Here is a 27,668-nt window from a genome sequence, read left to right as displayed (position 1 = left end):
AATGTTATATTCTCATTTTTTAAACTATAGGATTATTATACATTGTGTATTTTGCTCTTAAAATCCTAGCAATGGGAAAATATCTATCATTAACAGCACCCATCCCCCCCAAAAGCATATATAAAACTATCCAGAAATACATTACAGGACAATCATTTTCTTTGTACTCAAACCATGGCCTGTAGTCTTTTGAGAGCCCACCTGGGGTGGAGAACTGAGAGTATCTTCTTTACCCTATTCTCTGGCCTGTGTCAGTTTGGTTTCCCACCATACTGTGATATGTTTGAAAAAGGGAACCATATTTTATCTTTTTATCCTTACCACCCAGAGCAGTACTAGTAAACACAAAATACTCAGTAAATATTTTAGTGAATAAATGAGAGTAATAGGAATAAAAGTCTGAAATACTTACATAAGTTAAAGTGAGCATTTTGTTGTATAAAAATTATAACAGCAAGCAAGAATTCAATTTTATTTCCTTATATAAACAAAATCTTGGTGAATGGTGCAGGGGAAAACAACAAAACATTTGTGGACTTAAAAATTCAAATCCCTATATTTTCCCCCATATTCATTCAATGCCACCAGTTTCATTAACTAGCCAAACTACTTTATGCTTTTAAGAAAAAAGGAAAATAAATGTATTGAGCACATTGTATGTGGCAGTAGAATGTGACACATATGAAATTGAGGCACAGTTTCAGTTTTCTAACTCTTAACCTGTTCTTTCCAAACAATTGCAACTAGCTTTCTCTTTTGGTGTGCTGAAATACCGTAGTTAATCTCATATAGCTACATACCCTAAGTCCACCTTCCATTCCTACTGGGGTTCATTGCTCAGCCCTTCTGAAAGTATTCATAAGGTTATCAATCAAAGATAGCATAAGCTTGTGCTTACTAAGTTTTCCATTATACAACCCAAATTCTCCAGCAAAAGGTCACAGAGAGGGGGGTATAGATTTAAGTCACTACACTCCTAGTTTATTTGTCTTATTACCTAAATTCATTTAGGGCTGTCATAATATTTTTTTATTTATGCTTTGCTTATATTAGCATGCTAGTTGAGTGATAGTTAGTTTTTAGTAATATTGACTTAATGCTATCTGGTTTATATTTTTGTTTTTAAGACTAAGTGATTTGCCCCTAATCTTGTCAGTGCAATGGCTGCTTCATTTTCAAAGGACTACAACTGATTGAAAAATGACTTACATAAGGCCAAACAATTACTTTGATTCATTTTAACCTCCTAGATTTATTTTGTGAAAGAAGTATTATTTTAATGGCAGTTAAATGTAGTTATTTTGACAGATGGATTTATTCTAATTTTATTATTATTAAGCAGGCTAAAAGCTTTTGATTGGCTCATAAACCAGTCTTGTGATGTACCTGGGAATAATTTCATCTTGAATAAAAAAATGTTTTCCTGTTTCATTTTTCACTGATTTCACTTTCTACTTCGTTATTGTGTTTGGAAATTGACTGAATGAGAGCAAAACAATTGTTTCTATTCAGAGCTGTGAATTTTAAACTGACTGAAAATCAGATTTAAATTTGCTTATATGAATGCACTGAGTCAGTGTAGCTAATAAAATGGTTTTTTTATCCTATTTATCAAATTGTATATTAAGCTTTGTGAACCTACTATGTGAAGTGTACTGATCAGACTTCCATGTCAATTTCGCAGGTGATGGAAGTCAAAGGACAAATGCTTCATGTCCCAGAATCTAATTCCATTTTGTTTTTGGGCTCTCCATGTGTGGACAAGTTGGATGAACTCATGGGCCGAGGGCTGCATCTCTCAGATATCCCTATCCATGATGCTACTCGAGATGTCATTTTGGTTGGTGAGCAGGCTAAGGCCCAAGATGGCTTGAAGAAGAGAATGGATAAATTAAAGGCAACTTTAGAAAGAACTCACCAGGCCCTGGAAGAAGAGAAAAAGAAGACAGTGGATCTTCTATATTCTATTTTCCCTGGCGATGTAGCCCAGCAGTTGTGGCAAGGGCAACAAGTGCAGGCCAGAAAGTTTGATGATGTCACCATGCTCTTTTCAGACATCGTTGGCTTCACAGCCATATGTGCCCAGTGTACTCCCATGCAAGTGATCAGCATGCTGAATGAACTGTATACCAGATTTGACCACCAGTGTGGATTTCTGGATATCTATAAGGTAAGAGGGTTCATTGTTTATATAAAAATACCATAGTAAATTGTCATCTTAAGCTATAAGGATACTTTTTAAAACTTAAACTTGATAATAAATGATTGATACCTCCTTCATTTAGAAGTCTTTATACAGAGTACAAGTATTTCTGCTTTATAAGTAAACTTTTGTTATGAGTTGGTGTATAGTACTGACATTGGTAATTATGAATCATTTCACAGTTGATATTGTTCAGTAAGGAAAATTTCTGTATTGTTAGTCTTCTAAGTTTATCATTATTAAAAATTAAACTTACTAAATTCTAGGTACCTTTTACCACATAATTATTCACACTCAGAGAATGGGATTCTAATATAAACCTAGAGTTTTATGTTGACATTAAATATAAGTAGCAAGTTATGACTAAATGTGCATTGAATTATCAGTTAATATGGCTAAGCAGTATTTTGCACTTCGTTGTCAATTAAGTGAGATTACTTTAATTCTAAAATAATGCATGTAAATGCTCTGGCTATTGCCCAAAATACCAGTGGTTTTTAGTAGAAACTTCTTAATTTTTCTAACTATGTAAGGGAAAAACATTCAAAATGCGTTCCATCATCATTTTATCCCCCTTTTTTTGCTTTGATTTGGTTAACTCTGCATTCATTTCTTATTAAAATCATAGCAATATCTTGAGTGATTCAGCCTCATATCTGCCTAAGGAATAACTCTACAACTTTACAGAGAATTTCACAATGTCTGGGTACATGCTTTTTTATTTGAAGGGTAGCAAGTGCCTCTAGTATAAAATGTACTTTCTTCTTTACTAATTCATCTAGACTAGCTACTACTTTTTTATAGTATGATCTTCACATAAGCAGATTTGGAAAGAACTTGCCTGTTTTACTTTGTAAGTTTCATATTATAATCTAGGGAGTGTTTTTATTAAGCAATGTCTCCTTGGAGAAAGGAGTTCTTTAGTTCCATTTTGTGGAATTAAACTATATATGTATATACACACACACATATGTATATATATGTGTGTGTATATATATATATATATATATATATCCAATGTTAAATTTTTTAGTTTAGTATCTCTGAGTAGTGAACATTCAGTATAAACTATGTATGAGGGATTGACCTTGTTATACAAAGTGAGAGTTCTTATAAATTGTCTTGTCTTTAACTTTCTATAATTTATTGTTATATTAATTAATGGTAAAGGTAGCCAAACGTCTGATTCTAACCCAGAGAGAAACTACAATGAATCTGTCTGTTATATTGTTATTTCCATGTTATTAAACCAAGGACAGTTTCATATAGTTGGAAATAATTACCAGCAATTTCAAAATGGTTCTACTCTTTCTTCTATACTTAGACTGTGCTTTTCATCTTTCATATATAGATGTAAAAATATACAGAAACAATTCTAGTTTATAAATTTTCTTAACCTAAACTTGCTTATGAAAGTTTAGCAATAAATTATAAATAAGTAAGATTCCAGGGCTAGGTGTTCTTAACGTATCTTCAATGCTAGTAAGTAGGTAGGTAGATAGAAGATAGATAGATGGATGGGATAGGTGTACAGGGAAGTTTTGGCTGTTTATTCTTAAGGGAGGTTCAGGTTGGAGTATCTAGACTAGGAAATGCAATGTATGTTAAAGCCACGGTGATAATGGTGTGTGACCAGAGAAAGGGAAAGACAAATAAAGGGAGGATATGACCCTGTAAAGGGTAAAATGAAGTACACAATGAGAAATACATTGAAGGAATATAAGTTAGAATCCTCTATCCGACCTGCCTAATTTCTAATCATAATAATCATTCTAGTTTATTTTGTAGAAAACATACACAGTGCTATTTTATACCATGAACTATTTGTTATTTTATATCATGAATGAAGGAGCAGAAATCTGCTGATTTTGAATGATGAAAAAGTTTTGCTGGATTTATATAGGTAGAATTTTGGAAATTATGTAGAATAATCATACCTCAGAGGAAAAATAAAGCACAGCTCACTTTTGTTTTATGTTAGAAATGTGAAAGGAAACTAGGTAAAGCTGAATGCCAAGAAAAAAGAACTAGAGAGAATGGCCCACAGGGGACATTCAAGGTGTGCTTCTACACTACAAGACCCCGGTCTCTAAATTTGTGGTTGCTTCTCTCTTGATCATCCTGTTATTCCATCTTTTTCTGTCATTAGGTAGATGATACAGTGATATAATTCAGCCTCATATCTGCCTAAGGAATAACTCTACAACTTGACAGAGAATTTCACAATGTCTGGGTACATGCTTTTTTATTTGAAGGGTAGCAAGTATCTCTAATATAAAATGTACTTTCTTCTTTACTAATTAATATAGACTAGCTAGTACTTTTTTTTTTTTTTTTGATTAGGAGTCTCACTCTGTCACCCTGGTTGGAGTACAGTGGCACGCTGCTCATGGCCACTGCAACCTCGACCTGTTGGGCTCAGGCGATCTTTCTGCCTCAGCCTTCCAAGTAGCTGGAACTACCAGGCATGCACTACCATGCCTGGCTAGTTTTGGGTTTTATAATAGAGATGAGGTCTCACCATGTTGCCTGGGGTGGTCTCAAACCCACAGACTCAGGGCAATCCTCATGCCTTGGCCTCCCAAAGTGCTAGGATTACAGGCTTGAGCCACTATGCCTGGCCTAGCTACCACTTTTTATAATATGATCTTCACATAAGCAGATTTGGAAAGAACCTGTTTTACTTTATAAGTTTCATAATGTAATCTATGGAGTGAATTCTAGTGGTAGAATTCAGCTAAACTAGGCTATAATAAGAACACTCTACTAAAAGCTTTTTGTAAGATAAAATGTTGAGGAAGAAGCTATAGATAAGAAGCTATGGATTTCACTGTGTCTATTTCAAAAATTGAGAAAATTAAAGCCTTTACAGTGCTTGACTGCCAAGATGCTACGTGTATATGAAAACTAAGTAAGAACTAGGTAAATTAAAGGTGATTGGATTATAATTTTGATGCTCTTGTGACTGGAAAGGCAAATTTCAGTAAAGAGTCAACATAAACAATGGACTATGTACTATTTTGCTTCTTGGATTCTAGACAGTGGAAACTGAAAAATATAGAACTAGTACCTCTGACTTTTCAAATCAATGGCATATAGATGATAACAAGAATAATAATGGCATTGGCTGTTTAAGCAACCCAATGTAAATTTTGCCACATTCTACGTTTGCCTTCAGCAAAATCTTTGATTTGAGACAAAGGAGAAACAGAGAATGACCTCCAGCTCCTCTCATTCCATTCGGCCCAAGTCGTAGCATCCCAGTGCCGTCTTAAATGTACTCTTTGGAGTACATTTGGGCCTCACTTTGGCCCCTATTTTTGACCTTTAAGTGCTTTCTTAACTTCATTTCTTTCCAGCTTTTTATTTTATAAAATAAAGATACTTGGTGTCTCAGTGTATCTATCTTATAGTTACATTGTAAGTATTTCAATGAGTTTCTATACACAAAGTGCTTACAATGGCATCTGGTGTATAGCATAGTAATAAATGTTAGTGTTACTTGCAATTAGTATTTCTCAGGCAGGAATATCTGGATGTACAGGGGTGTGTTATGTGAGTGTGCTTTTTATGTGTTTGTATATATGTTTATATGTGTTTATATATGTAAAATATATATAAATATGTTGTATATTTAAATATATAAAACTATAGTGTACCTAGAACTTTTCAGAAAAGGATAAAATATGAATGATCTCATTTAATTCCCTATGACTAACATGTGAAGTTATCTCCATTTTTCAGATAAGGAAAGTGAGTTTCCTAAAAGTTAAATCATCCAGATGATATAGCTAATAATAAGACTTTGAACTGAGACTTATCCAATTCTTAAAGTCTATAGTGTTTGCACAAATTTAGGCTGTGATCTAGAAAAACATCAAATGATAAAAGCAAAGCATGGAAACTTTAAGAACTGTGTTACATTATCAATAACTAAATATACGGTCAAGTGAAGAGAAAAACTCTATGACCACAATATCCAATCTACCACCCTATCTTCAGTTGCAAACAGTTCGGAGGTCTGCGAAACTGCATCTTTAACAGTTGGGGATGCTCCTATTTGCCATCCTTCCTCTTTGTCAGCAGCCAGCTGGCGCCTTCTGTCTTCATTTCTCTTATGGAGAAGTAGCATACCAAAGAGACACATTGGGAGCAAAGGTCCCTGGTGCAGGCAAGAGGGGGCATACTTTTAAAATTTTTACTTTTTTATTTTTTAAGATATGTGGTACAATTCAAGATTAGTTACATAAGTGGTTATCCTACAAGTAAAGTTTGGCCCTTCCTTTGGTCCCCAGTTCGCCTGACTTGAGATCAGGTACTGTTGTTGATGTTATGTGTCCCCCGCTCCCCTGGAAGTTTCAATTATCATAATACTATAAGAAAGGGGAGTATACTTTTAAAATAAGAAACTGAATAAAACTTGATCTGATTTTTTTTTTTTTTTTTTGAATTGGAGTCTCACTCCGTGGCCCAGGCTGGAGTGCAGTGGCACATTCATGGCCACCCCAGCATCGACCCGCTCGACTCCAGTGATCCTTTTATCTCAGCCTTCCAAGTAGCCTGAACTACAGGCGCACACTACCACACCTGTCTAATTTTTGATTTATTGTAGAGATGAGGTTTTGCCAAGTTTCCCTGACTGGTCTCAAACCCGCAGGCTCAGGCAGTCCACTCACTTCGGCCTCTCAAAGTGCTGGGATTACAGGCTGAGCCACCAAGCCACGGTCAGGTTTTTAGAAATCATTTTGCACGGGCAAATCTAAAAAACTCTGTGGGGTAAAGAGGGGGGGTGGGATTCCCATCACAAACGCCAAATATGACTTGCACATGTCCATGGAGTTAAGCATTGAGTATTAGTGTCAGGATGGGTTTGGGGGCAGGAGCAGAAAGGCAAGACAGGGCAGCCAGGAAGCACCAGGACCAGGATTATTTTAGATCAGGGAATCTGATATTGAGAATTTGAAAAATGGCAAGCCCATATTGGCAAGGGAATGTACGTATTATCAGTCTAGCTGGAAAAGTGGAGTCCAGGACGATCAGCAAAGTGGAAAGGAGTAGAAATCCAGGCATGCTCTTCGGGGACACAACACCCCGGGTCTGGGTACAAGGGGACTGGATGACAGGAACTGGAAACCAGGCAGCGTGTCTTGGCAGCAGGCGTGAAAATGGTCATCAGTACAAACCTTGTACAAAACCAGTCTTTTCCCTGGCAAGGACCAGGCTTAGAATCAGAGGGTCGCCAGGACACCTCTGTAGAGTCAAAGGAAAGCCGAATATGCCACCCTCACCAAAGGCCTGCTAAGATACTCGAGTTAAGAGGTTGGTTATATCCATTCTTGAAAATGCTTAGATATATTTGGGTACACTCTTGGGCCTTACTACAACTTGAAAATTGCTAGATATCTTGAGTTCTCCTGAAAGTCTCCTTAGATCAACAAAAGCACTGTGTTGACTTTGTAAGTTCCAAACCTCCGTAAATACAACACTAATAGAAAAGGGTCAGAAAATCCGTTAAGATCATATGCATTTTATTTAATTTATCTAAGGCCATTGTTGTGCTTTAATCTTCTGTTAACTGTAGACGTCTGTTAACTATAATTCTTTAAGCACTCTGTGGAAAAACACACACACAGATACACACAGACACACACAACCACCAGGCATTCTGTCTTAATACGTTTTGTGCTGCTATAACAGAATGCTTGAAACTGGGTTATTTACAAATGGCAGAGATGTACCCTTTCATAGTTATTTTTTTCTTTTTTTTGAGTTGAAGTCTCACTCTGTTGCCTATACTGGAGTGCAGTGGCCGCTCCCGGCCACTGCAGCCTCGACCTGCTGGGCTCTGACTATCCTTCTGCCTCAGCCTTCTGAGTAGCTGGAATTACAGGTGCGTGCTACCACGCCTGGCTGATTTTTTTATTTATTGTAGAGATGAGGTCTCGCTGCCCAGGCGAGTCTCGAACCCGCGGGCTCAGGCAATCCACTCACCTCAGCCTCCCAAAGGCGCGGGATTACAGGCTGAGCCATCGAACCCGGCTACCTTTCATAGTTCTTAAGGCTTGGCAGTGCGAGGTGAAGGCACTGGCATCTTGTGTGGGTCTTCCTGCTATGTCCTCACATGAATGCGAGAGGGAAAGGAAGAGCTGAGCAAACCCATTCCTGCAAGCCCTTCCAATAGCAGCATTCATTCATTTGTGAGGGCTCCATCCTCACGACCTGGATACCTCCCATTTGGTCTCACCTCTCAACACAGTTGTATTGGGAATTAAGTTGACAACACATGCATTTGGGGGGCTGCATTCAAACTATAGCATGGTTCTACAAATACATACAGAATGCAGAAGTGAATAGTGATAAATATTCGTGATTGAAAAGCTTACACACAAGCTTATACATAAGTGACCAGTGGTCACTTTTGAGTGTGCACGTTCACATCCCAGGGAAATTGGGAGCCAGGCAAGCCCCTTAGGGTTGAGTATTTTGGTTGGTGAAGACTGCGGGCTTTGCACTGGTGTGCAGTGTCAGACTTAAATTCCCATCTTTAGTCTCCTTTGTAAAAGCTAAAAGCAAATGCTTCTCACACAAAGTTTTAAGGCTGCAGACTTTATGCCTCAAGAATTTTTATTTGTCTTGACATTTGATGATACAAAACTACTAAAGTCCTCTGTTCACTAGACCTTCAGCCGGCCTTCAGAAAATGAAGCAGAATCTCAAGGATATCACCTCAGCGTGAATTGGATTTTGAAGAAAAAATGAAATGCTTCACTTCCTCCTTGTTTTGCTTTATGATAAAATAGAGAGCCTTTCAAAGTACTTAGGTACTTGGGTTATCCTTGGAATTTTATAAATATGTATATATCTTTTTACTTCATTTCCCAGCACTAAATGCCAGTTCCATTTACTAAAGAGTAACTGGTTTATTTTTTCTCCAAGATTTACATATGTTTTCCTTTAATGATCAGTGTGCACACTTTTGAAACTGAACACTAAGATTTATACTAATCCTTTTTTGTAGTCTTTATCAACACCAATATTATCTACTTTTGCTGGTATTTTATTGGCAATGAAGCTACAGTATCTTCTAGTAAATTAGAAAAGAGGGAAAAAAAGTTAAAAAAAAAGAATTATTCAATACATTCATTTGCTCACTCAATAAATATTTTTTAACTCACTCATTTGATAAGGGGGCATGACTCCCACAGAAGCTTACAAAATGTTATGGAAATTGGCATGTATTTTTAGCACAGTTTTAATGAGTGGAAAAGAACTAATTTATGTGCTTTAGGGAGGTAAGGTGAAAGTCACAGATAAGCATTATGTTCTTATGTCTTTTCTGTTGGGGGGATTATATTGTCAGTTTCAAAATACCATAATGTTCCAAAAATTACCTGAAGAGGGTTTTGTCTCATTTTGTTTTTGCCTTTGACAAGCACTTAGGTTAGAAATAAGGAATAAGCAAGGAGAAGGACAGATCCTTCTCTGTGTTCCTTCCATTCCATTCAGCAAGGCTATGGAATCCCAGGGCAACCCGAGTATACTACTTGGAGTTCTCATCTTTCTACCTTTACTAGCTTATTTAACCTCTTTGTCTCAGGGTTTTTTTTTGTTTTGTTTTTTTTAGTTGGAGTCTCACTCTGTCGCCCAGACTGGAGTGCAGTGGCCGCTCCCGGCCACCGCAGCCTCGACCTGCTGGGCTCCGGCGATCCTTCCGCCTCAGCCTTCCAAGTAGCCGAAATTACAGGCATGCACTACCACGCTCAGCTGAATTTTTTTTTTTTTTATTGTAGAATTGAGGTCTCGCTGCCCAGGCGGGTCTCAAACCCGCGGGCTCAGGCCACTCACCTCAGCCTCCCAAAGGCGCGGGATTACAGGCTGAGCCACCGAGCCCGGCTGTCTCAGTTTTATCATCTGTAAATAAAGTTTTAATATCTGTAATTTTGTCTACTTTATAGTTATATTTTATGAGCTTTTAAATGAGACTTATGTAAAATGCTTAGAACAATGTTTGCTTCATTGTAGTAAATATAAATGTTAGCGATCATTCTTTCTCAGACAGGCATATTTTGGGCAACATGGAGTGCATGTATGTCTGTGTGTATGTGTTGTATATGTATACCGGTTTGCTTGCATACACATGTGCCTGGATGTACATAGACACTGTGTATGTGTATCCGGTGCTTACTAGAAATCAATAAAATGCTTATTTATTTGGATTTGTTCATTTAGGTTATTAGGATTGCATTGTGTGGCAGAGAAAAACTATGAAGGAATGGTAGAGAGAGAGAGAGAGAAAAAAAAAGGGGAGTAAGAAAGAGAAATTGTTTCCTGAAATATAGTATTTGTATCATCTTCACAGGGTCCTCATAGATCTTGTTCTTGAAAGTGGTCCTATAGTTTGTCTTCATGGATTATTTTTATCTACATAATCTGAAATTTATGAAGATGATGGTGTTTCATAATAACTTGTATAATGTCTACGGCCAACTCTATAAAACTGAACCTTAAATGTCTGTTTTTCATATTTGAACATGACAGCCTGAATTATTTTTATTTTAAATTTAGATAATGTTTTGTGTTGTAGCACATTCTGAAGACAGTTAGAAAGCTAAAATACTTGGAAATGCTAGGCAAAAACTATACTGTTAAAGTGTCTTGCTGAAATTTTCAAAGTGGGTTTTTTCTATTGATATTTAATTTCTAATAAAAAAGAGTGGTAATTGTTAATGCTGAATTGTATCCCACATCTTTTAAATTAAAAAAAAAGTTTTTTTTAATGCCTTAGAGGCCAGGTGCAGTAGCTCAGCCTGTAATCCCAGCAATTTGGGAGGCCGAGGCGAGAGGATTGCCTAAGCCCGTAGGTTCGAGACCAGCCTGGGCAACTTGGTGAGACCTCGTTTCTACAATAAATCACAAAAAAACTAGCTGGACGTGGTGGTGTGCATCTGTAGTGCCAGCTACTTGGAAGGCTGAGGCAGAAGGATTGCCTGAGTCCAGCAGGTGGAGGCTGTGGTGGCCATGAGTGTGCCGCTGCACTCCAGCCTGGGCTACAAGAGTGAGACTCCTACTCAAAATAAATAAACAAACAAACAAACAAACAAATAAAATGTGTTAGATAAACTTACTGTTTAGCATCATCTAGTCATCCATTTAATTTCAAACTACTTCTTGCACACAGGATCCTACGTGCTCAGTTACTTTCATATCTCATTTCACTGGCACATCAACCTTTTTGAGCTAGGATTAATAGCCCATTTTATTTAGGGGGACAAAGTGATATTTTGATATATGTACAATGTGAAATTGTCAAATCATGGTGATTAGCATATCTGTCACCTCATATGGTTATTTCTTTATGTTGAAAACATTCAAAATCCTCTTGTAGTTATTGAAAATGTTTAATAAATTTTTAACTATTAAAAAAATTTTTTAATCATTTTTATTTTACAACCAAGTGTAATGGCCTGAATGTTTGTAACCCCTCCCCAAGTTTATTTAAGCCCTAACCAAAGTGATGTTATTCAGAGGTGGGGTCTTTGGGAGTTAGTTAGGGTTTAGATGAGGTCTTGAATGTGGGGCGTCATTATGAGAGGAAGAGGAGACCAGAGTTTGCTCCCTCCTCCTTGTGAGGAGACAGTAAGAAGATAGCCATTTGGAAGCCAGGAAGGGAGTCCTTATGGGGGAACCTAATCAGCTGCCACCTTGATCTTGGACTTGCAGGCTCCAGGACTGTGATGAATAAATCCCTGTTGTTTAAGCCATCCAGTCTATGGTATTTGGCTATAACAGCCTGAGCAGACCAAGACACTAGGAAAATATATATCACTTCTTAAAACAGTATGGAAATTTCTTTATGATAGCAGTCTCTAGTAAGTCCTTCTAGTAGATTAGGGCTATGTTGCTAGGACATCCTATGTCTAATATAGATAAATGTTACCTCCTGATGCAAGTGAAATGTCTTCACTAGCCTTATCGTGTTAACTGTGTCATGACACAATGTCTTGTGTTTTGTGTATTGATAAACTATAAAGAATTAAGTTCTAAGGTCAAACTGTTTATTTATCTTTGTCACTAACCTCTTCATCAAAACAGTAACCCACTAGTTTTTAGTTTGTACACATTTTGCGAATCTTAAATTTTGAAAATTTGCTACCAGTTTATCACTCCAATATGTTGTCCAAAAACAAAAAGAAAAAACATTTTAAAAAATCAGCTTTTCTTCATAAAAAGAATTGGAATTGTTGTCATTAAATAATCATTTCTGTTACCCAAGTCCATTTAGCAGAGGATTTCTGGCAAGCTGTAAAACGTGAATACATCAGTTATTTCCCCATTAAGGTTTATAATACCTCAGCATTGGATGAGCTTACTAAAATAGAAATTGATCTTCTAGGCAAAACAACTGTCTCTTACCTGTTAAGATAGCTTTGACCAAAGGAAGGCCCAAACTTTACTTGTATGATGTCCACTTATATACCAAATCTGGAATTGTACTCCACATCTTTAAAATAAAATAAATTAAAAAGAAGTTAGACTTAATATAATATGCAAATCTTATTGAACTGAGGTGTTTCTATTACTTTTAAAAAACCAAATCTTTAATTAATCTTTTGTGTAGCAGAAATGCTGTAAATAATTATCTCACTATTTACCAGTAAACAACAGTGATGTATAAAGTGCCGATTTTTAAAAGCAAAGTAGAACTGAGAGAATTCACATTTACGAAATATAAACTGTGTTCCAGACACATTGTTCAGTGGTTTAATTGTTATTTTTCACTTATTTTCTGGAATAATTCTGTGGAATAGGTTATATTATGTCCCTTTTGAAGGTGAGCTTACTAAGTGGCAGAGATATTATTTGAATTTAGTTCTGATTTAGACAAAAACTCATATTTTAGTAAACAATGGCTTAAATCCTACATGTATCAGCTAGTTGTTCTTTTTTTTTTCAATAATCAGTATTTTTTTATTATGATTTTGTGGGGTACAGTTAAGGGTTAGGTATACAAATATGTTTCATTCAGGCACCCTATTGATTAGAGGTGCTTCCCCGTCCCCAGACAGGTATTTGCCCAGTTGGTGTTCTTAATTAATTAGTTGCAGAACTGGAATAAAAAAATTGTTCTGGCATTTATCTGTCTATCTATCATCCATCTCCATCTATCTGTCTGTCTGTCTATCTATCTATCTACCTACCTATCTACATATGTATATATGTGTTATTTATATGTATATAAAATGAACTGATATTCTGCCTCTAATAATTAACAAATACCAGTTCTTGACACGAAAGTTTGTAAAAAATAAAAATAAAAAAAGAAAGAAAAGAAAGAAAGAAAATTAACAAAAAAGAAAAAAAATACCAGTCAGATTTCATCCCTGTAAAATGAGAACAATAGTATGTCACAGAGTGTTTGGAGCTGAAAAGAACTAACAGCCAAAGGCCCTTTTTTATGAACATGCAGCCCTCAACATAGTAATTGAGGGATGAGTGTGAATTTGTAAAATGCTATTTGAATTCTAGCCTAGAGGTAAAAATATAACTAGGTTTCCTTTTTAAAGTATTCAACAAATCTGCACTATTTTAAAATGTGTTGGACGTCATAAAGACTTGTTCTTTTTTGCTCCAGGTGGTTGAAAAGGATTTTGTGCAAAAGTTAAAAGAATAATTTCAGTGTGATAGAAAATCCTTATGAAAAATCAGTGTTCTCAACAATGAAATAGGCTGACTGAAGCATACGCTATGATCACTGGTATATGCTACAATTTTTTGAAGGGGCAGGTGAAAGGAATCTTCAGAAGATTCTCTCATTCCACGAAATTCTAAATTCTCAGTGCTGGAGCTTTATGTGATTATAAAAAAGTATTTCCAAAGTAAAAATTCTGCTATGTCCTTATTGTTTATTATCTATGGCAAGTTTAAATTACTTGGATTTATTTTGGCAAACATTCTTTTTTTAAAGTTTTACAACAACATTTTTTAGAGAAATAAACAAAATTTTTTAGGAAGGAAAGAGAGACATGCTAGCACTAGCATGGCGAGAGAAGCCGCTGCAAACATCTTTTAAAGTGGAAAAATAAGAATTTAATTTTGTCATCTTAAATTTGGATGAAAATGAATATCAATGTTTATAAATTTTGATCCATTTTTCAGGCTTTAAATGGTTAACTTGATTTTCAAGGTGGAAAACTGTAAGAAATCAGTTGAAGCAAAGTTCCTATTAGACATTCTGAACCTGCTGTGTGTGTTGGGGGGAGTCTCTTGCCCTTGTGCCTGTGTGTGCACGTATCTTGGAACCCACTAGAGCTTTCTATTAAGATATTGCAATTATTTAGAGAGTGTAAAGCAATGATTCTTAATTTCACATTTTCATTTGATCATCAAAGTTTTATATTGCATAGCTTCTGATACTGTCATAAAAGGGAAACTTTGTACCTCTCTCTTTTTTCCATTGTTAGAGTCACTGTTTCATACCCCAATGGGCATATTTCAGTCCTCTGATTAAACTGAGTTCCTTCGACCATCAGAGATGGTCAGGTGAGTACCGTTGGAGTTGCTTATGACAGTGAAATGACAGCTAACTGTAGGAGAAAAGGTATTGACTATCAAGCCTGAAATCTTGATTTTAATTAGGTCTTTGTCATTTATTTAAGTTAGTCACATAACTGATCTGTGCTCAGCTTCTGCGACTGTCAAAAGGGAGTTGTAGTCTTGGTCTCACATGTTTTTGTAGTTGACACAAAAATGTGTTCAGCAAAGGATTGTTGGGAATCTTTTATATTCATAATTTTAAATAATAATACCCATGGAAAATTGCTCATGAATTAATAAACAGTAGCAGCAGTTGACTCCTTCTAGGGTTATTCCTGTGAAAGACCAGAGAGACTGTCTTGAGGAATTTGCTATGAAGGGAGGGACAGGGATTGATATTTGTTGGATGCCAAATATGTGCCAGGTGCCATGTTAAACTCTTTATATATGCTTATGCATTCATTTTATTTTCAACAATAATTATGGACCCCATACTGTGTTCTAAGTACTATGTTAGGCATTGGGTTGTAATGGTAAATAAGACATTTTATTTACTTATATAATTAGATTTAGATTTAATTTTGGATTTGTTGTAGATTTTATTTATTGGATTTTGTTTATGCAGCTTCTCTGGAGGTCTAAATTGAAGGTGTACAATGTGATGGTTTGCTATATGTATACACTGTGTAAGATTACCACAATCAAATATATCAAGACATAGTCGATCTACTACCACATATAATGACCCTACATGTATATGTGTGTGATGAGGACACTTAAGACCAATTCTTAGCAAATTTTAATTACACAATATAGTGTTATTATTATTATTGAGTCAGGGTCTCACTCTGTTGCCCAGGCTGCAGTGCAGTGACATGATCATGGTTCACCATAGCCTCAACCGCCTCAGCTCAGGTGCTCCTTCTGCTTCAGCCACCTGAGTGGCTGGGGCTACAGGTGTGTGCCACCGGATCCAGCTAATTTTTTTTTTTTAATTTTGTAGAGATGGGATCTTGCTAATCACTGGTCTCAAACGCCTAGGCTCAAAAAAGAAAAGCAATTCTTTCTCCTCAGCCTCCCAAAATGTTGAGAGTACAGGCACACATCGAGCCTCAACTATGTAATACAGTATTATTAACTGTAGTCATCGCACCATTTGGTAGATCCTCAGTTTGTGCCCCTTGACCAACTTCTTCCCATGTGCCCCACCCCTTAGCACCTGGCAACTACATTCTACTCTCTGTTTCTAAGAGTTTGACTTTTTTAGATTCTACTTATAAGTGAGTTCATGTAGTATGTGTCTTTCTATGTCTGATTGTCATCAGACAAATAGTTTTCAAATGTTTTCTCCCATTCTGTCAGTTACCTTTCTCATTTTGTTGACCATTGTGCACAAGAGTCTTAGTTTGATGGCATCTTGCTTGTTTATTTTGGCTTTTATTGCTTGTGCTTTTGGTGTCATATCCAAAAACTCATTGCTAAGGCCAGTATCAAAGAGCTTTTTCTCTATGTCTTCAGCTAGGAGTTTTACAGTTTCAGGACTTACACTTAAGTCTTTATTCCATTTTGAGTTCATTTTTCTATATGTTGTCAGAGAAGAATCCGATTTCATTTTCCCAACCCAATCCAGTTTCTCAACCAATGTATTGACAAGATGATCCTTTTCCCAGGATATATTCTTGGTGCCCTTGTAAAAGACGGAGTACATTTATTTCTGGGATCTCTGTTCTATGCCACTGGTTTTTGTGTCTGTTTATATGCCAGCACCAGACAGTTTCCATTACTGTGGCTTTGTTTGAATTCCAGAAATGTGAAGCCTCCAGCTTTGTTCTTCTTTCCCAAGATTGCTTTGGCTGTTTGGAGTCTTTCGTAGTTATATATGAATTTTAGGATTATTTTTCTATTTCTGTGAAAAATGCCTTTGGAATTTTGACAGAGATTACATTGAATCTATAGTCACTTTGGACTCTATGAACATTTTAATAATATTAATTACTTTACATCCTTGGTTGAATTGATTCCTAAGTATTTTACTCTTTTTACTGCTATTGTAAATGGGATTTTTTTTGTAATTTCTTTTGGTTGGTTCATTGTTAGTTGTTGATTTTGTGTTTTGTAGATTTACTATATTTGTCTATTCTAACAGTTTTTGGTGGAGTTGTTAGGTTTTTCTATATATAACATTTCATAATCTGCACATAGAAACTATGTAACCTCCTTGTTTTCTAATTTAAATGCCATTTCTTCCCTCCTTCCTTCTTTCCTTCCTCCCTCCCTACCTACCTCCCTCCCTTCATTTTTTCTTTTTTCTTCTTTTTTTCTTCTTCTCCTTCTCCTCTTCCTCCTCCTCCTCCTCCTTCTTACTCTTTGCCTATTTACTCTGGCTAGGATCTCCAGTACTGTGTTGAATAGAAAATAGAAGTGGTGACTTGTCTTATTCCTTCTCTTAGAGAGTTTTCAGTTTTTCACTGCTAAGTATGGTGTTAACTGTGGGCTCATCATATATGAGGGGGAAACCCAAAAAACTTGAAATTTTTTAGATTCAAAAATTGTGTATTTATCCTTACATGTTTAAACTTCAGTCACCTTCAAAGTACTCTCCGTTTGTTGTAGTATACCTATCAGGATATTCTTTCCACTGCTCAAAACAGTTTTTTAACTCATCAATTTTGATGCCTTTTAGTGCTTCTGCTGTTTTTTTGTTTCACCTCTTCCACACTGGCAAATGTTTGCCTTTGAGGACTTTTTTTTTTTATCCAGGAAACAACAATAACCAACAGAAAAGCTGCTTGGGGCAAGATCGGGTAAACAGGGAGTGTGGGGCACAGGGGTCATGCCATTTTGGTCAAAAACTGCTGGACAGTCAGTGCAGTGTGGGCGGTGACTCGTAAATCACCTATCATGAAATGGGCAGACCTGTTGAAAGACTCTCCAAAAGAATTCACTGAAGCTGAACAAGGCCTCTTACAGCAACACTAACTGGTACACCGATGCCATTGGGTTCCTAGAGCATTCACCTAGCAGGGGAGGGCTATACTACGAAAAGGCCTGCTCTCCAAAAGATAATTCTATTTTTCAAGATTCCCCCCTCTTATGACCTTTATTATGTTTCTTCTATACCCAATTTCTTGAGTTTTTATTGTGAAAAGGTGTTTAATTTTGTCAAATGTTTTTTCTCCCCCTATCGAGATGATCATATGATTTTTATCCTTTATTCTTTTCATGTAATGAATCATTTATTGATTTGCATCTATTGAACCATCCTTGCACCCAGAGATAAATTGTGTTTGATTATGGTGTATGATCCTTTTAATGGGCTGTTGAATTTGGTTTACTACTGACCTGTAATTTTCTTTTGTTAGAGTCTTTTTATCTGGATTTAGTATGAAGGTAATGTTGGTTTCATAGGATGAGTTATGAAGTGTTCGTTCTTCATTTTTGTGGAAGAGTTTGTGATAGTTTGGTGTTAATTTTTTAAATGATTGGTAGAATTCATTCATGAAGTCAAGTTCAGAACTTTTCTTTCTTGGGAAGTTTTTTATTACTGATTCAATTTTCTTACTCATTATTGAGCTGCTCAGATTTTCTATTTCATGATTATTTCCTCATAGGCCACTTGCTTCTAATAATTTATCCATTACTTCTAGGTTACCCAGTTTGTTGGTATATAGTTGCTCATAGTAGTCTCTTGTGACTATATGTGTTTCTGTGGTGTCAGTGTCTGCTCTTTAATTTAGAATTTTATCCGAGTCCTCTCATATTAATAGGTGGTTCTTATTAAGCCTTGGGAATAGATATTAAACAAATAATTACATAGCTAATGATTAAAATTATGATCATCACTAGAGATATATAAAGTTATCTCATTAATCCTTCCAGCAACCTTATAAAATAGATATTATCACCCTTTCACAGAAGAAGAAAATGAGACTTAAAAACGTTAAACAACTTATTTGTGATGGATTCAGCTTTGTTCAGGCTTTTTCCATCTGAGAGACTGTTCTCAAGGTTTCAAGACTGTATGATTATAAGGCGATACACAATTTGACCACTTCCACCTGTTCATGTCTTAAAGAAATGTTTCCTGAGCTCTTACTATATGTCAGGTACTACACCAAGTACTGAGCATAATGGAAATGACCCCTGCCTTCATGGACTTTACATACTACCACAAAAGACAATGCTCAGTCATCAGTGATGAAAATATGTAATTATAAACTGCAATACAAATGACTAAGAAAAACAATATGGTGTTATGAGAGCATATCATAGAGATATCTTAATTAGTATGGGGAGTCCAGGAAGACACCCCTCAGGAGATGACCTTTAAACTGAGATCTAAAGATAGGATTCTAAGCAGTGGGATCAGGATATGTGAAGATTCTGAGTCAGATGGGAACGTGATAAAATTGGAATAACTAAACAGAGATCAGTGTGGCTGAGATGTGATGTATGGAGAAGAGTAGCACAAAGTAAAGGTATTGGGGTTAGGAGCTAGAACCTGTAGGTGTTTTAGCCATCTCAAGGATTTTGACTTTAATCCTTAGGAGCACAGGAAAGTCACTGAAGAATTTTGAATAAAGCAGTGACACAAGTGGATTTGCTTTATAAAGGAATACTTCAAATGTAGTGTAGGGTATAGATTTGAGGGTGGGGAAGTGGACAAAAGTAGAGAATAAGGATATTACTGCCATAACTCAGAAGAGGTGGTGGTAGCATTGCCTAGGCTGGTCAGGCATGTACAGGAAGCTTGAGTCAATGTTGGAACCTGGAAGGAAGTCATCAATTTTGTCTATTTAATAATGCAGTTATTTCCATGTTGTCTTTCATGGCAGATCACCTGATCAGCTGAATATGCTCTTGATCAATAACATGAGTTGATTGAAAAACATATTTAAGAGTCATATGACAATGGCTTTGACTTTGAAAGGTAATTTGCAAATTTATCTATAATTGTCCTGGCTCTTGACAGAGATATTTATCATATAATTTGACTCAGTCATAATTTTCTAGGTGTGTATTATGCTAGTATAGAGCTAGCCCCTATAGGACTTAACATAACTAAGACATTGTCCTTGCCTTCAGAGTTAATTGATTTAGCAATCTAGACAGGGTGATAAGAGTGAAAGTATGAAAAATAAATTCCTGCAATATGAGAGGAATAAAAACAAAATCGTATTGGTACTCTAAAATAAGTGAGATAATATTCTACTGAAGGATTGGTAATATTGTCAGAAGCGATACAGCATGAGAGATGGACTTAGAAGCATGTAACAAATTTGACTTCTGAAAGAGGGGCTAGGGAAGGCTTTTTTCTAAAACAGAGAGGATAAAAGATAGTAATTTTAGAAGATTACAAATTGTAGGATTTATGAGGGTTAGATTGTCTTCTTTTAAAAAAACAAATTTTTAATGAAAAATTTTCACTTGATTTGCCAATCTGCCCATGCTATTTAGTTCTGTAACATCAATTAACATTATTTAGCACTCCTTATGTGTTTATTCAAAATGTATCAGAGATTCACCGTTCTTTGGGGAGATGTTTAAAGTTCTGTTAGATGAGAAATCCCTGGAAAACTTTTCTTTATAATGATGAACCCCAGGTAGAGCAATAGCTTTGATCATACAATGGTGGGAGATATAGAAAGCACCAAGAAGATTGAGTTATTCATTTTGATTGGAACAGGGGGCAAATTAGAATGCTAGTGGTGATAAACTTGGGAAACCAGAACCCTGTTGTTGAAGATCTTAAAGGACTCTTTGCTATACAGCAGAAAGAAATATTGAACTGAGTAAATCTACATGGAGCCTACATCTAATTTGAGAATTTAGAAGGAATTTTGACTGGACATTTCAATATATTTCTCTTTACTAACATGCCACAGTATTCAATAACCTTTATGATAAACAACCTAGGACCTGGCAACAGTATTTTCCACACAACTGAGATTCCTGTGCAGGAACTGGAATGTACACTGATATATCTATGAAGGGCTTTATTAGGAGAGCTTTCTGTGTGATAGGCAGTTATTTGGAATCCATTTTCTCTCATTTGGGAGTAGTTCCCAGGCCAAATCACTGTGCTATTTATATCCATGACCTCCTTTTCAACACTGTATCTACCAAGCACTGTAGAGACAATCTTAAAAGAAGCTGTATTTGGGTCAAAAATATCAACCGAAATGAGTGTAATTAGACAGATTTTTTTTTTAAAGAAAGAGTGAAGGGTGTTTTGTTTTTGTTTTTTGGTGTGTGAGGTAGCTTTATTAGTAAATCCTTAGTTAAACTCGTTTCCATTTGAATTGCCAAATCAGTATGTACAATTCACTTGGGTGTATTTAATTGAACTCAACAAACTTTCTTTGAATTATTGAATGCCTACTGTACCAGATGATTCTCAGCATTTGTGGTGTGTGTGTGTGTGTGTGTGTGTGTGTGTGTGTAAACACACACACCCATGTTTGCAGACATTTGGACTGATAGTTGTAGTCTTCAGTTTCAGCAAATAAGGAAATGTCTGGAAGTGTGTTACTGCAATGGATAGAGTGGAAGGTAGAGAAGGAATACATGAGAATGTCTAGGGTCATATTAGGAGTGCTAAAAGCCCACTGGTTTAAAAAAAAGGTGACTATCTGGATGAATATTGACTATTTTAGCTCACATCATATAAAGAAGTCTTTAGATGTTGGGAATCAGGAAAAAACAACGGGTTTGTGAAAATGTAGAGAGCTGGGCCTTATACCTGGATCTTGGCTTAGTAAATTTATGTGGAGCCTGAGAATCTAATTTTTAACAAGTACCAACTGTGTGACTCTTATGCAGGTGATCCTGAGTCTTGCATTTGAAAAACTTGTCAATATTTTTTCCCATTCTGTAGGCTGTCTCCCTGCTCTCTTGATGGTTTCTTTGGCTTTGCAGAAGCTTGTCAGTTTAATAAGGTCCCACTTGTCTATCTTCTCTCTTATGAGCTGTGGGTTTTGGGTTTTGTTCAGGAATTGGATGCCAGTTCCGATTTTCATGAGGGTATTTCCTTCATTTTCTAAGGTTCTTATGGTTTGAAGTTTTACATTTAGGTCTCTGATCCATTTGGAGTTAACCTTTGTGCATGGGGATAGATAGGGGTCCTGTTTCAATCTTCTGCATGTGGTTAGCCAGTTTTCCCAGCACCATTTACTGAATAGGTCTGACAAAGGCTTAACATCCTGGATCTACAAGGAACTCAAATGTGCTGTAAAGAAAAAAAAAACAACCCCATTATAAAATGGGCAAAAGATATGAACAGACACTTAACATGGAAGACATCCGAGCAGCCAACAAACACATGAAGAAATGTTCAACCTCACTAATCATCAGGGAGATGCAAATCAAAACCACACTGAGATACCACCTAACTCCAGTTAGAATGGCAATTGTCAACAAGTCAAAAAATAACAGCTGCTGGAGAGGGTGTGGCGAAAAGGGAACACTTCTACACTGTTGGTGGGAGTGTAAACTAGTGCAACCTCTGTGGAAAGTAGTGTGGCGATTCCTAAAAACTCTAAAAATTGACCTTCCAAAAGACCCCGGAATCCCCCTACTGGGAATATACCCTGAAGAACACAAATCACTCTATAAAAAAGATACCTGCACATGTATGTTTATCGCAGCGCTGTTCACAATAGCAAGAAACTGGAAACCACCATGCTTCCCATCAAAGAGGACTGGATTAAAAAAATGTGGTACATACACACGATGAAATACTACGCAGCCATAAAAAAGAACAAAATCATGAATTTCGCAGCAACCTGGATGGAACTAGAGTCTATAATACTGAGTAACCTCTCACAGAAACAAAGATCTGAGTATCACATGTTCTCACTCATATAATGGACCTTGAACATCCAATGCAATACTATAAGAAAATGACTGACAGTACTGGGAAACTATGGGGGGGGGAGGGAGATGGGATTAACAGTAGCAAATATCTGTCTGGGAACGGGGAAACACCCCATATCAACAGGGTGCCTGAATGAAACGCAATTGTATACCTAACCCTTAACTGTACCCCACAACTTCATAATAAAAAATAAATAAAATAAAATAAAAAAAGAAAAACTTGCTTTAGGGACAGTTCTGGTCCCTCAATGTAGAAATGGGTTGCTATATAAAGCATGTAGCAAACTCTTCTTGGGCATCTTGATACTGTGGTAGAGTCCATGAATATAAAGTGAGATAAATATCTAGTAGGGGAAGATTATAAACATACACACGCATCAACATGATACATATGGTGAGTGACAGAAATTTGTTCATCAGATATGGTTTTATGAAAGTTACAGAACTACATTGAGATACTACCTAACCCCAGGAAGAATGGCCATCATTAACAAACAAGCAACAACAGATGCTGGTGAGGATGTGAAGAAAAGAAACCCTTCTACACTGCTGGTGGGAATGCAAACTGTGTGGCAATTTCTGAAAGAACTGGAAATTAACCTTCCATATGACCAGCAATCCCCCTATTGGGAATATACCCAGAGGAACTCAAATTATTCTACAAAAAAGATACATGCACACACATGTTTGTTGCAGCTGTATTCAAAATAGCAAAAACATGGAACCAACCACGCTGCCCATTGAAGCTGGACTGGATTAAAAAAATGTGGTACATATACACAATGGAATATTATGTAGCCATAAAGAAAGACAAACATATGGACTTTGTAACAACTTGGATGAATTTAGAATCTATCATACTCAGTGATCTATCACCAAAACAAAGAACAGATTACCTTATGTTCTCACTCATAAGCAGACCTTGAACAGTTATCATAATACTATGAGAAGGAGATTGACGGTAGTGGAAAACTGCCAGGGGAGTGGAGGTGGGATTGGCAGTTGAGGGAAACTGCCAGGGAGGGAGGGGCACACTTCATCAATAAGCGTACCTGCATAATGAATATTTTTATACCTAACCCTGAATTGTACTGCACATCTTTAAAAAATAAACTAAAAAATAAAAAATAATACTAAAAACTAAAAAATAATAATAAAAAGAAAGTTACAGATCTGTCGCTTACCAAAAACAGAAAGAAAGGAAGGAAGGAAGGAAAGAAGAAAAAAAGGAAAATTACAGATCCAAGAATAGGGAAAGAAAATTTGAAAATAGGGATGAATCCTGAGATAGACTTTGTCTCCTTTGCAGTTTTGTTTGGGATGTATCCTAAAAGAGTTGAATACTCAGTTAAGTGCAAATAGTATTTCTTCTCTTTTTGCGACTTCTCCTTTAAGAGGAATGTATTCATCCTTAAGGCTCCCAGGACCTTAGAAAGAGTAAATAAACCTGGTGTCAATCCATCCTCTGTGTCAGGGTCTTTGAGAATGAACAGTCTGAGAAGTTAAAGCTTCCTTGGGGAAAATAACTGCCCCCATGTCAAAATGCCTGTGGGCTTTAGAAGCAAATGGCCTTTTATTTTTCTGAGACTGCAAGGAGTGGAAGCATGTGGAAGCATGTGTACAGAGGTTCTTCTCTCCCCGACGTGCCAGTGTAGGTTAATGACATTGCCAACTAAGGACTTCCAGTTCTGTCATGGGAAGTTAGCGGTATTAAGAGGTTACTTGAATGACTTCTTACCATACCTCATAGATATTACATGGAGGACAAGTACAGAGCTCTAGCCTCTGCATCATTAATCTCATTAACATATCAATTGTTTCTAGAGTATTTACCTTCAGCATCATAAAATAGGACTCTATAACGAAGATGCTAATATTAAGTAACTACAAGTTTATTTGCAAAAGCTAAAAAGAACAACTTAATACTAATTTTGGTTTTTGGTAGTCACATTTTATGGGGGCAGAGGAAATAAAAATGTTGAGGTGGATTAACAATATAGTGTCCGATTAAAATGAATATGCATATGCCCAGCCAAAGAGGTAGAGTCTGCTTCTTGGTCCCCTATGGGAGGGGAAACTTCTTACTCAGTTTCGGTTACCTAGTGTTCTGCTCCCAGTAACCTCCTGTAGAGTTGGGGTGAAAGGGATATGGAAATTTTCAGGCTACCTCACTCTACCAGCTATCACCTGTGATGCCTCAGTTTTCTACTGGCATCACTGGTACTTGTGAGCATCCTTCTTTTAGGAAGGAGTGCTCCTCCTGTCCCATATATGTTGGGAGAATACCCCACAGAGTTATTGTTGGTTCTGAGTCTCAGGCAACAGTTGGGATGGGGGTCTGGCCAAAAAAGTGATGCCTGAGGAGTATGTCATCTTCTCAGTGGCAGCAAAAGAGGTAAGTTAAGCAGAGGAGATGGTGGGTGAAAAGAAGGTGGAGAGAGAGAGATGCTCGAGAAGGAAGATGTATAGTTGGAGACAGAAATGATGAAGTGATGTCCATGGGGAGGGGAGAGGAGGTGTTGAAGGAACATAAAACAGTAGAGATGAAGGCAGAGACAAAGTCCTGGCCCCTGAATGTGATCACTTCAAGGACATTCGGGATACTACAGCTGGAAACAATACATGCTAAGGCTGACAGGGCATTTCTCTTGCTGGAGGCCCAGTTTGGGTAGATGTGGTGGCACTTAGATGAAGACACAGATTCATCAACCTAAATACCTCCCACCTTCTGGGATGCCACCTTTTGGAACTACCCCCAACCAAAGGTCATGCTTAGGGGCCAGGATGCAGATTCACTGAGAGTTGTAATCAGTTAGGAGGTGAAAGAGTTCAGATATCCAAGAACAGGCTACATGTTTAAATTTTTTTGAACAAACTCCTACTTCAGAAACAAGGTGATCATTAAACGATAACGGATCAGATTCTCTGGACTTGTGGCATTTCTTTCCATTCCAGTCACATGGCAAGAATCCCATGCCCCAGTCCTTCATCTGCAGGAGCAGGACATTAGCCATAGCCTCTTCAGCTGGTCCTCACTCACAGCGTTCATGAACCTGATAAGACTGCTACTATGAAATGAATCTCTGGCCTAACTCCTGAAATACTACCTGCAAGGTGGAGAGAAAGCCAAGTTACTTTCAGCAGGGCTGCCATGGAGATGCTCATCCCAGTTTGGTGTCAGTGTAGCTAACTCCTACCTTTGGAAGTTGCCCCTCTTCCAGATCATCCACCATCTTTGTTAGGTCTGTGCTTGGCCAACAGTGATGTGTGCATGCTGACCTCTCTGCATCTTGGTTCCTCTGGATTTTCAGGGGTCCAGTTTCAAGAATGTGGCTTTTATGGGCATGGTCATCACTTTGTCCAAGTCAAGAAAATGATGAAGACTGCATTGCTTTTATCTGCATGACTTGAACCCTTGTCTGTGTTAGGGCCTTCCCACCTCTTTTTGATCTGCATCTTTATGAGCCATCCTCAAGGAGGATCAGTGTATCTTCACGATCAGTGCAACCTTAAGAACAATGAAAGACTGGGTTCATGCTTACTGTCTATGGCAAACTGCTTCTCTTTGAATATATCCATGGGATACAGATCTCATGGACCTAAGACCTTCGATTGGCTACCACCACCTAGATTTTCATCTATGGCTAGGAACCCATTTCACCCACTGTGCTGAGTATCTGGCAAAACAGGAACATAAACAGTAGAGAGTCACTGTGTATATATGAGGTAAAGGACAAAATGTAGAGGATCTCTTAATCTATCCAAGTCCACGTTCTTTCGTGCTCTTCTGCTACTGGTAAGTATCCATGAAGACCTGACCCATGCTTTCTTTTTTTGTTTTTCCTGATCAGCATTTTGGATAATCTTGTCTGTAATAACTGTTGACCCAACTGTTTGGTTTCTAGTCAATAAAGACCTACTCAGCTGCTTGTAGACTCAGACTCTCAGGCAACCATTGGAAAACTCATCTACTCTTCCCCTCCTCCCTGTCATCCAGAAACCACACCAAATGTTAGATGATTGGGCAGCCAGTCCTTTCGGAAAGAATGATTGTCACATTCTTTCTAAGAACCAAGCATTCTTAGCCAAAGCTAGTGATCCCAGGGAGAACATGGGACATTTGTTAACCTCCTTTGACCTACCTGAGCATGACCAGGTGCCCAGGCACTCTGTGAGATACTGGGAGAGAAAAGAAAGCTTTGCTCATCTTTAGAAAAGAAAGCTTTGCTCATCTTTATTTATATCTGCTTACATCTCGCTCCAGCATCATCCCTCTTCTCTCTCTCTCTCTCTCTCTCTCTTCTTTTGTTTAAGACACTAAAACCCCCAAACAGAAAACAAAGCCATTAGAAAAGCAGACTTTCTAATTTGCTTCTCTTGATTACATGCCAGGGGAGAAAAGGAGGTTGTCCAGTAACATAGACTACCAGAGCTCTCTGAACCTCTGCTCTTATGCCCCCTGGAAGGTTCAAAGGGAGACAGACCTAGGTCTGTGGAATTGAAGGATTTAGGTGGTCATGAGTCCCATTGGACAAGGATGGTTAATTGTCCAATTGCATGCAGTGTTCTTTTTTGCTAATCTTATCATCAATACTAATCCCCCACTCCCACTCCTTCTTCCTTCCGTGTACAAATGTCCAAGAAACTTCCCAGATTTTTTAAATCATTAGCTTGGAGGGCAGGGAGAAGAATGTTATGGGAATGAGATTCCATTAGGGGTTAGAATAAATTCTTTCAAATAACCTAAGACTAAAATAAAATAAATAAAAGAAGTAAAAACACATGTCTAAGAAATGTATATATACCAACTTTATTTCTGGAATAATGCAAGGATTTTGATTAGACAGTGTTGAGAAAAGATGTACTGAGACAGGTGAATTCTTTAAAGTTTGATAAAAGCAGTTGTAGTAATATGCAAGGCAGCAGTTATACATAATATTTTTAGTACTTAAGCCTCCTCTTCTATGCTTAGAAAAGAATGTAAGGTTTTTCATACATTTGCATAACCATTATCTTTTTCCCTCTCCTCACTTTGTTGAGCCATCTTTATTCAATG

General features: G+C 37.1%; 1 protein-coding gene across 1 annotated transcript in view; it reads left to right on the top strand.

Moving 5' to 3' along the window:
• Nucleotides 1–1,725: 1,725 nt before the first annotated feature.
• Nucleotides 1,726–27,668, top strand: part of LOC103263005 (guanylate cyclase soluble subunit alpha-2) — a 125,473-nt gene continuing 99,530 nt past the window's right edge. The window contains exon 1 of the mRNA XM_008060678.1: nt 1,726–2,170. Within this exon, the coding sequence (XP_008058869.1) occupies nt 1,778–2,170 (393 nt within the window). The 5' untranslated portion in view covers nt 1,726–1,777. The remainder of the gene's footprint in view (nt 2,171–27,668) is intronic.

Source organism: Carlito syrichta, unplaced genomic scaffold (genome assembly GCF_000164805.1).
Source record: "Carlito syrichta isolate Samal-C Ts95f unplaced genomic scaffold, Tarsius_syrichta-2.0.1 Scaffold304699, whole genome shotgun sequence".
NCBI classification, from domain to species: domain Eukaryota; kingdom Metazoa; phylum Chordata; class Mammalia; order Primates; family Tarsiidae; genus Carlito; species Carlito syrichta.
Note: the sequence above shows the minus strand (reverse complement) of the source record. Positions and strands in the feature narration are given on the sequence as shown.